At 47.4% G+C, this 10,642-nt stretch overlaps 1 protein-coding gene across 1 annotated transcript; it reads left to right on the plus strand.

Moving 5' to 3' along the window:
• Positions 1-8,223: 8,223 nt before the first annotated feature.
• On the plus strand, positions 8,224-8,857 carry LOC136532360 (putative glycine-rich cell wall structural protein 1). The gene is made up of 2 exons (XM_066524961.1): positions 8,224-8,761; positions 8,844-8,857. Exons 1-2 carry the CDS (start codon positions 8,224-8,226, stop codon positions 8,855-8,857), a joined length of 552 nt encoding a protein of 183 aa, XP_066381058.1.
• The last annotated feature ends 1,785 nt before the right edge of the window (positions 8,858-10,642 follow it).

Raw genomic sequence — 10,642 nt, forward strand, 5'->3', positions numbered from 1 at the left:
GCCGCCGTGATGCCAACGGCCCACGCTCCGTGGGCGCGGGAACGGCAACCGCAAGCAGCAGCCACGTACGGGCCCTTTTTGTTGGTATATACTATATATATAAAAAAAGACTACTACAGTACATACGGTCTAGACATGGAGGGACCCAGGCCCTTTTTCTTTGTTTGGAGCATCTGGCCTTTATGCAGTGTGTTGCTTAAGGCCCCGTTTGGCAGGGCTTCACTTCACTATTGAAGTCATTTTTTTTTTCTTCAGCTCCACGAACAGTTCCACCGGTGGAGTTGAAGCAGTTTTGGTAAACCGTTCGGCAAAATAGCTTCCCTGTAAGAGCATGTTTTTAGAGGCCTGGAGGAGAAGCCACTTTTTTTTTTGGCTCCATCCCACCCAAAATCACTGTAAGAGCATGTTTTTAGGAACTTCACAAATAAAGCTATTTTACTTTACCCCGTTTGGTAGAAAACGGCTCCAAACAGCTCCTGAAGCCGATGGAGAAGCCCTACCAAACGGGGCCTAAGTAAAGCTCCAAGTAGAGCGAGAAAGATGGAGAGTCGCTCTTCCTCGTTGCAACCGCTACTCCACTAGTGCCCATGCCAAGAAAATGGAGAGCGGCGCACTTAGGCCATGTTTAGTTCACCCCCAACTCCCAACTTTAACACTATGCAAAAAAAGATTCCCCGTCACATCAAACTTGCGGTACATGCATGGAGTACTAAATGCTGACGAAATCAAGAACTAATTGCACAGTTTGGTTGTACTTTGCGAGACGAGCGTTTTGAGCCTAATTAGTCAACGATTGGACAATTATTGCCAAATAAAAACAAAATGATACTATAGCTACAGTGTCGCTACAGTGATTCGGACGGCGCCGAATCCGCCGAACTAAACACGGCCTTACAGGAACCCATGCCTATTTACTCAACAAATAAGAAAAAAGACTTCCTCTAGTACACTATTCTTGGCAGCCTGGCACACTATTTGATTCACGTGGGTACCAATGTTGGCAAAGGGCGCCGATGCTCTGTTTTCCCACGCTGTGGCCTTTCGAGATCCGATGCCCATTGTGGACGGCTAAAAGCAGCAGCTTGCCGTGGAAGCTAAGAAGTTTCTAGAACCCGGGGTCCATTTAAACCAGCCGAACGTCCAAAGACACGAAACACTCCCAGCCCTCCCAGAGGTGACCCACCGAGGCGCAGGCGTGCATGGGCCCTCTGCAAACTGCAGCCCAGCAGCTCCTTTGTCCTTGCCACGCGCCTCGTCATACCCGGTTGACGGTTGTACCCCTGCGTCCGCTTCGAGAGCCGCATGCCTGGCGTGCCTTCGCTCCGAAGGATCAGGGACAAACCGGAAAGATTCTTTGCTTACTTTTTTTTTGATGCAGATTCTTTGCTTACTGCCTGCCTAGGGGTACGCACTCGAGACTCTTCCGATCCGATCCGATCCTATCCGATTCGATAAAGCATCTCTAGTACGCTGCTGATTTGACGTGCCATCATCGTTGTCGATACGATCGTGGACGAGGTTTTGACACAAGCTAACGGTTGCCAAAAGCTGCCATCGCGAGTTTCCATGCGCTTAGGAAGCCACCGTAGGCTGTAGCCACAAGCGGTCTAGCACCGCGCCCTTGTCTAGAAAGCCACTGTAGCACAGCATGCGTGTCGAGCTGACATTGCAAGCTTTGACGTGCTTGTCTATCGTTGTACTCCCTCCGTTCCAACGTTTCAAAAACAGTGCAATTCTCTTAGTAGTAAAATGCTTCACTGTTGACCATAGTTATATAAAAAATATTAATATCTATAAAATAAATATCATTAAATTAGTTATGACATATTTTTTATAGTAAAATTAGTTAGAGACATAAATGTTAACAATGTTCACAGTAAACTTGGTCAAACTTAAATAAGTTTGACTTACACGATTCTCGTAGTCTGCCACTCATCGCCTAAGGCAATGCGAAGAAAATGACCATCACAATTATGATAAGAATCAACATCGAAAAAGCTACGGTCTATGCACAAACCAAACACCAGCCAACTTTATGTGGTATCCGCATGTGTGGCATGGCAAACAATGGTGGGGAACCAAATATCTCAGGCTTTGAGGAATCAATTAATCTTAAATTTGATGATACAAATGTTAATATTATTTTCTTATAAATCTAGTCAAATTTAAGATTTTTTTAACTCCTCATAGCGCAAAATGTGCGCTTATTTTGAGACGGAAGAAATAGTTAACCGAAACTAAAATTACTCGCATAAATTTAGGCTAAGGTTTAGTAAAATAGTGTTTGGATCTCATAATTTAAAGTTTCATAAGTACCGGCTATTATTAGTCACTTTTTTGCGGGTAGTTAGTATTAATCTCGTTAGATATATTTACTTAACAACATAATAAATATTCACTTTGTTCCAAACTACTCCATCCGTTCTAAATTACAAGTTGTTTTGACTTTTTAGGTTTATCTATTTTTCTATGTATCTAGACATACTATTATATCTAGATGCATAGCAAGATGGATGCACCAAAAAGTCAAAGCGACTTATAATTTGGAATGGAGTGAGTATAAGTTATTCTAGCATGTAGAAATTTATGTATTTAGACATAGTGTATATCTAGATTAGATATATATTGTTAAAATGTAGAAAAATCAGAAGAACTTATAATTTATAATAAATGGAGTAGTTGTTATCAAGTTTTGTGACCACTCCCCAAATGACACTAAAAAAATGAAGTGTTTCTCTGTGCGACTCGTGCTACAGCGAGGGGAAGCAGGGACCTCCGTAGTCTAGTATAGTTATAGTACTTATGATTTATAATTGAATAAGTTAGAAGATACCCCACGTGAGACTTTCTTAGTAATCAATTTATTGTATATATATAGCATTGCTATATGGTACCATGGCTACTACGTGTGTATATGTGAGCTTGGTTCGTATATTATTTTGGCTCTGTTCGCTTGTCTTATAATCCATACTTTTCAGCTTATTTTTTTCAGCCGGAACAGTGTTTTTCTCTCACAACAAATCAGCCGGAACAGTGTTTCGGCTTGTTTTTTCAGCGAAGCGAACGGGGTCTTTATTGCATCGAATTTGGTAAAAATCGGTAAGCTAATAGAATATTAGATCATATTTTAGAAGGATAGGATGATGAAACAAATAGCATATGTAGATGAGATATATCCTGATAGATTAAAAGGTTAAAAGCATTGCACGTAATGAGATGATATGGACAGTTTTTGTAATAAAAAAGGATGGCATGGATAGCTTGTATGATCAAACTGTAAGTTAGTGGGGGCACTTAGTGGGAAATGATGTGGACACCTTACATGAAGAGATAAAACATCTAGCGGGATTTAGCTTTATTAGAGTATTTAGATTTAGATTTAGATATAGACGTAGATTGTGCGGTGAAGGCTAAAAGCTACTGGATAGCATCGCCTTCATTAGTTCCTCGTGCGGAATCTTGTTTCTTGTAGAGAAATGAGAAATTTGATGCAAATGATTACCTAGGCATCCAGGCCAATGTTTTTCATATTGTTTTTGTTTCTGTAGGCGACTAGTGAGGATATTCGTGTTCCTTGTTAGTCCTTATCAGCTCCACTAGTAGAGAAACGACTTTTGATCCAGCTTGAAATTTGGCTTTAGTCCCGATATATTTCGTGCCCGGGACTAGAGAGATCTTTAGTCCCGGTTTGTAGGTCCAACCGGGACTAAAGGTCATGCCCAACGGCTACTGTGGCAGACTTTTGCTGCAGGGGACCTTTAGTCCCGGTTGGAGCTACCAACCGGGACTAAATGTTAACTTTTACTCCCGGTTGGTCCCTCCAATCGGGAGTAAAAGTCTACTCCCGAATGGAGGCTACGCCCAAGATTAGAAAGGAACCTTTAGTCCCGGTTGCTGTCTTCAACCGGGACTAAAGCTTGTGTGCTTGGCCGAAGAGTGACGTACTTGTGTGCTGGGCCGGGACTAAAGCTTGTGTGCTTGGCCGGGAGTAATTGTGTGCTTGCCCGGGAGTAAAGCTTCAGAGAGTACTTGTGTGCTTGTGTGCTTGCCCGGGAGTAAAGCTTCAGAGAGTACTTGTGTGCTTGGCTGTGACGTACTTGTGTACTTGTGTGGATTTGAATGATTAAAAAGGCACCTTTAGTTCCCAACCGGGACTAAAGCTTGTGTAACCGGCAGTCTTTTGAGCTGACACCGATGTAACTGAACACGACCAAATCAATTAGTCTCGGCTAGTATTACGAGCCGGGACTAAAGGTATACATTTAGTCCCGGCTGGTATTATCAGCCGGGACTAAAGGTCTTTTAGTCCCGGGCGCTTACAGGAGCCTCGATGGGCCGGCCCAGTACGTAATATGCTGGAATTGCTGGCCAGTCCCACCTATTAGCACCACCTCGCTTGCTCAGAAGAGTGAACGCTAACTTAAAAGCTCAGCTCTCGAACCATGCAGCACGAACTTGAACAGGATTGTACCGCTGATCCTTGACTAAATGTCCTTCGTACTATCGTTTATACAAAATGTTGAACATTATAAACGTACGTATATTCTAGCAGCGTAGAATGCGTATTCAAAAACCAAAATGAATCATCAATTAAAAATAGGAAAAAAAGGAAAATAGAAATAGAAACAAAAAAACCTAGTAGCAGCGTGAAAATAGAAAAAACGAAAATAGAAATAGAAACAAAAAAAAAGGAAAAAAAAAACTTTAGTCCCGGTTGGTATTATCAACCGGGACTAAAGGGCCGGTCTACGTGGTCAGGCCGGGAGGCCTCTTTAGCCCCGGTTGGTTACCAACCGGGACTAAAGGTGGACTTTAGTCCCGGGCGCGAAACCGGGACTAAAGGAGAGGCCCTTTAGTCCCGGATTCGTACTCCCGGTTCTAAAACCGGGACTAAAGGGGGTTGCGAACCGGGAGTATAGCTAGGTTCTGCAGTAGTGCTCGTTAGATTCTGATATTGCGATGGCTGGAAGTCATCCGGACTTTCAACACCGACGGTGCAAGATTGATGGTCTCTTGATCATCTTTGACGACTAAAGGATCCATGCTCTTTCAATGTGTCACGCTCGTCTCGATAAGTTCTCATGGCATTGGATCATGAGGCATTTTCAATGTTTGGAACCTGTCGTTTGTCGATAATTGGAGTATCAAGAGGCAATCGGCGAGACCATACCTTGGAGGTGAAGACTATACATTGGAGGTGACTAATGTGGTTAAGCGGCTCTGGATTTATTCTAGTATATCTTCCATGCTACTATCTACAAACCTGGATGTAAGCAAATTATGCCATCAGATATTCAGATTAATATAGCTCCTTCCCCTTTGGAAAAAACAACCCACCATATATCGGCCCTGTTTGGTACGGCTTATCTGGGAAGCGCTTTCCAGGCAAGCTACACAAATAGAGTAAAAACAGCGGTCAAAATAAGCTGGTCTGATCCAGCTTCTGCATTTTAGTACAAATGGGAGCTGTGGAAATAAGCGTGGCCAGAATAAGCTGCTGAAAAGCGTGACGTTTGGTTGTTGATTTCAGCTTATTTTAGCCATAAGTTGCTTATAAACTGTACTAAACAGGCCCATTAGAGGTGATTAATGCCATTGTTAATTACGAGCTGGAGTAAAGTTTAATACTGTACCGTTACCGTAGGTTGGATGTACTTAACAACCGTAATCATCATCTATTGGTTCGAATAAACTCAGTCAGGCACTACGGACGAGTAGTTAATGCCACTAGCCCACGACGCTGGCACTACTACACAAACTTTACTGGAGACGGGCGTTTTCGGTTTCCCGCGGCAGGCGGCTTTGCCCGCCGCGGTTAATGTTTTTAAAAAACAAAAAAAAACCAGGAGCCCGCCAGCGAGCCCATTCTCAGCCCACCGGCGAGCCCGTTTCCAACCCAATAGTCCGAAACCCTACCGAAACCCTAGCGCCGCCGGGATCCGATGCGAGCTCGCCTTGAGCTCCACCTCGCCGGATCCGCCGTCGACAGGCCCACCAGCCGCCGGGAGAGGGGCGCCAGATGTGGATTCACGCCGTGGAGCCACCGATGGCCGGATCGACGCCGTGGAGCCGCTGGTGGCCGGATCGACGCCGTGGAGCCGCCGGGTCCGGATCCACCCTCGCCGGGGCCGGATACGCCCTCGCCGGGGCAGATCCGCCGCCGTGGCCGTCGCTGGAGGCGGATCGAGACGACGCCGCGCCGCTGTAGCCTGGTGGAGGACGGGCCGCCGCGACAACCTCCGCCCGCGCGAGCCGCCTCAACGCGTCGTCCTCCCTCCGCGCGAGCCACGCCACCACGCCGCCCTCCACCCGCGCGAGCCACGCCACCACGCCGCCCTCCCTCCGTGCGAGCCGCGCCACGGCACCGCCCTTTGCCCGCGCGAGCAACGCCACCGCGCCGCCCTCCGCCCGCGCGAGCCGCGCCACCACGGCCGAGAAGAGCGCCGCCGCCGCCGGGAGAGATAGAGGATGGGGAGTGTAGGGGTGGGGGTCGAGGGAGAGTGGCTCGTCTCTCAGGATGCAGCGCATGGGAAGGGAGTGCGGCCGCGTCTGAGAAGAGTGAGAGGGAGGGCGAGGGGGTGAGAGGAGTGAAAGGGATCCCTAAGGGCTGGCTTATATATGAAGACAACTATCGGGCCGGCGCTGGGCCATTTGGGCCTTGCCTTTTTCCGTGGCGGGTCTTTTAGTGTGCCCGCCACGGTAAATCGATTTACCGTGGTGGACACGTTAAGATGTCCGCTGCGGTAAATGGGGATTTACCGCAGCGGGCGTCTCAGTGGCCGGCCGGCCACCGAATTACCGTGGCGGGCAAAAACAGTGCCCGCCACGGAGGCCAATTATGCAACGCTACGCAAGTTCATTTCTGTAGTAGTGTAGTGTACGAACTGCACCTGAACACAACAAGCTGGCCGGCATGGCACGACGTCACGAGTCACGACGACTCGACTCCGGTCTCGATCCGCCTCATCCGGAGGGCAACTTCCATGTAATTTCCAGGAGGACTCGAATTGAGAATATATGGATTACGTGATCTTTATCTTTACAAAAGAAAAAGTAAAGCATATGGATTAGGGCATGGCCAACGGAGGCAGTACTGAATATTAGCCCCAAATTAAAGTAGTAGGCCACATAGACATTTAGCTTGTTCGCTGATTGGTTTCTGGGCTGATAAATCCGGCTAGTACTACTTTATCGTAAGAGAAAAATACTATATCATAGCTGATAAACTCTGGCCGAAACCAACAAGCGATAAGGCTTATTAATGAAACAAGGCCTTCGTCCTCTCAACCCAAGCATATTCTTCTCTTTTACGCAGCAGACCAGCAGTACAAAAAGATGTCAGGTGCGTAGGGGCACAGGCTGAGAAAAGTGATCCATCCTATACTCGTTCTCCCAACGCACCCTTCATGTGCTGCCCCAGTTTTTTGTCAGGTGAGACAAAACGTCTCTGCAAGAGCCAGTTCTCGTCTTGTTTCGACTTGTTTTAACTTATTCTCTTTTACAGAATACTATTAAATTATCTAAAATTATCCAAAATCTAATCAGCTGAACAGGCCCTGTAGAGTCTGCGGGACTACTACAGGAATCACCGTGGACTCTTGGGCAGTACGCCACGGTGTCGCGTTGGGCCTGGCCTTACGTGTGCCTGCCTTCCATCGAAAAGAAATTCTTTTCCATAATCCGAGTACTAGTACACGTATGCATATCCACCGGAACTTGACTTGTGTTGACCTGCGTTCTCAAACTCCCAGTTCTGCCCTCGCAGCTTCCGCCATCCACTGCTCGGTTCGTTTAGCTTATAAAGCGTATTTTTCAGTCAACGAAAACAAATTAATCAACAATATTTTAATTAATAATATTTTCAGCTATACCTCGTCAGTCCAGCGAACTGCCCACACGTTCCGCCTCCCGCAAAACCACCCGCGGACCACGACGGGGCAAAACCGGCATTTTACGGCCCCACTTCTCCCTGAATTTCTACGGCGAGCCCACGCCCATGATAACAGGGCATGTTACAGAAATTTTACAAAAATCAGTTTAATTTTACAAAAAAAAAAATATAGAAATAGAAAAAAAATCCCGCATTCCCAGCACGCCCTTAAACATCGTCATCTCACCTGCGCTTTAGCGAAAAAACACTCCTGAAGGGAAGGGAACGCGTTCGCTCCGGAACAGAAACCCTCGGCGCTTGATCGATCCATCATCATTCCATCCACGCCTGCGATGGAGTACGAGCGCGGCCGTAGAGGCGGCGGAGGTGGCGGCGGATACGGGCGACAGCACGGAGGCGGATACGGGCCCCGCGGAGGCGAGTTCGGTGGTGGCGGAGGAGGGGGGTACGGGCACGACGGAGGAGGCTACGGTGGGGGCCGTGGAGGCGGCGGTTACCACCAAGGGCCGCGCGGAGGCGGAGGCAGCCGCGGAGGCGAGTACGGCGGTGGCGGAGCAGGGGGGTACGGGCACGACGGAGGAGGCTACGGTGGGGGCCGTGGAGGCGGCGGTTACCACCAAGGTCCTCGCGGAGGCGGAGGCGGCCGCGGAGGGCGCGGCCCCGGCGCGGGCGGCGGCCAGGCGTATGGGCCCGGCGGCGGCCGCGGCGGCAACGCGTGGGCGCCGGCGCCAGGTGCGGGGAGAGGACGCGGAGTTGGCGGCGGCGCGGCCGAGTACGCCCCCGTCAGGGGGTCAGCGCCCGCGCCTGCGCCTGCGGCGAGGGCGGTTGCGCCCAAGGATAAGGAGGCGCCGAGTTCGTCGGGATCCGTTGGTAATTGCTTCTCCGGATTTACTCGCGCGAATCGTGCAGCTTGTTACATTGCTCTGTTTCTGGTGTTCAGAATATTTTTAAGGTTCTGTTGCGTGATACTCTGTTTTCTTTCTTTGAGCGTTTCTGCTTTCTCCACCGTGGTCGATGGTAGAGTAATCATTGCTTATCAATATTGGACCACACTGTGCCAAAACCTTGTAAGGACTCACATATCGGGGAGCTAGCTTGCCATGGACACCAACTGATGCACCCCTCTCATAGGAGACGCCTTGAGGTACACATAATCCCTAACTTCAAACTGCAAGGGCCTTCTTCGCTTATCTATATAAGCCTTCTGTCGGCTCTGAGCTGCCTTCAAGTGACTCTGAATAATGGTGACTTGCTCTTAAGCCTCTTTGATGAAATCCAACCCAAAGCATCCACGGTCTCCCACTTCAACCCAGTTAAGTGGTGTCCTACACTTTTTGCCATATAGAGCTTCAAATGGTGCCATGTGAATGCTCTCTTGGTAGCTATTATTGTAAGAAAATTTAGCTAACTTTAGGCATCCATCCCACCTCTTAGGAAAAGAAATGGCACAAGCTCTCAACATATCCTTGAGCACCTGATTCACCCTTTCAGTTTGACCATCAGTTTATGGATGATATGCTAAGGTTCTGAGGAGACGAGTACCAAGACAACACTGCAGTTGCTTCCAGAAACAAGAGACAAAAACTAACCCTCTATCAGAGATGATAGTAAGGGGAACTCTATGTAGGGTCATAATCTGATCAAAATATATCTCAGCATACTTCTTGGTTGTATATTTAGTGTCCACTGGGATAAAATGAGCAGACTTAGTGAGACGATCCACAATGACCCAAATAGAATCATAGCCCTTGGATGTGCAGGGCAAACTCACCACAAAGTCCATGGAGATATCTTTCCATTTCTAAATAGGAATAGGCAAGGGCTACAAATATCCTAGAGTACACATATGATCTGCTTTAACTCTCCCACAAGTGTCGCACTCCGCGATGTACTGAGTGATGTCCTGCTTCATGTTGGACCACCAGTACAAGTGGCACAAATCATGATACATCTTGTTGCTGCCAGGATGGATAGACAACTTTAAATGATGGGCTTCATTCAAAATCTTCCTTCTCAGCTTCTTATTTGATGGGACCACCAATCTATCTTTGTATCTCACTACTCCTTGCTCATCAATACTAAAGTGAGGACCACACCCTTTGGCAATCAATTTCTTGATGGGAGGGATTTCTAAAGTGTCCAGCCTCTGCTCTAGAATAATCTGCTCCAGCAATTCTGAGGACAAAGTAATATGAGCCAGCACCTCTACATGGTTGAGAGACAAAGGTGTTTTTTCAACCTGATATGACTTTTGGCTCAAGGCATCAGCTACCACATTGGCCTTTCCTTGGTGATAATGTACTTCCAAGTTATAATCCTTAATTAATTCCAACCGTCTCCTTTGCCTCATATTCAACTTAGACTGAGTGAAGATATACTTAAGGCTCTTATGATCTATAAAAATATGCACCTTGTTGCCCAACAGATAGTGCCTCTAAATTTTTTGAGTGTGGACCACAGCAGCTAACTCTAAATCATAAGTGGGGTAATTTACTTCATGCTTTTTTAGTTGGCGTGAAGCATAAGCTATCACACTCCCATCCTACATAAGCACACATCCCAACCCCATCTTCAAGGCATCACAGTATATATCAAAAGGCCCATCAATATCTGGTTGGACCAACATAGAAGTAGTGGTTAGAAATGTATTCAAAGATTGGAAGGCTTCTTCACAGGCTGGGCTCTAATCAAACTTGGCTTCTTTTTGGAGCAGCTTGGTCATCGACTGCGCTATCTTGGAGAAATCTAGAA

This window comes from Miscanthus floridulus, unplaced genomic scaffold (genome assembly GCF_019320115.1).
Source record: "Miscanthus floridulus cultivar M001 unplaced genomic scaffold, ASM1932011v1 fs_589_1_2, whole genome shotgun sequence".
Taxonomy (NCBI): Eukaryota; Viridiplantae; Streptophyta; class Magnoliopsida; order Poales; family Poaceae; genus Miscanthus; species Miscanthus floridulus.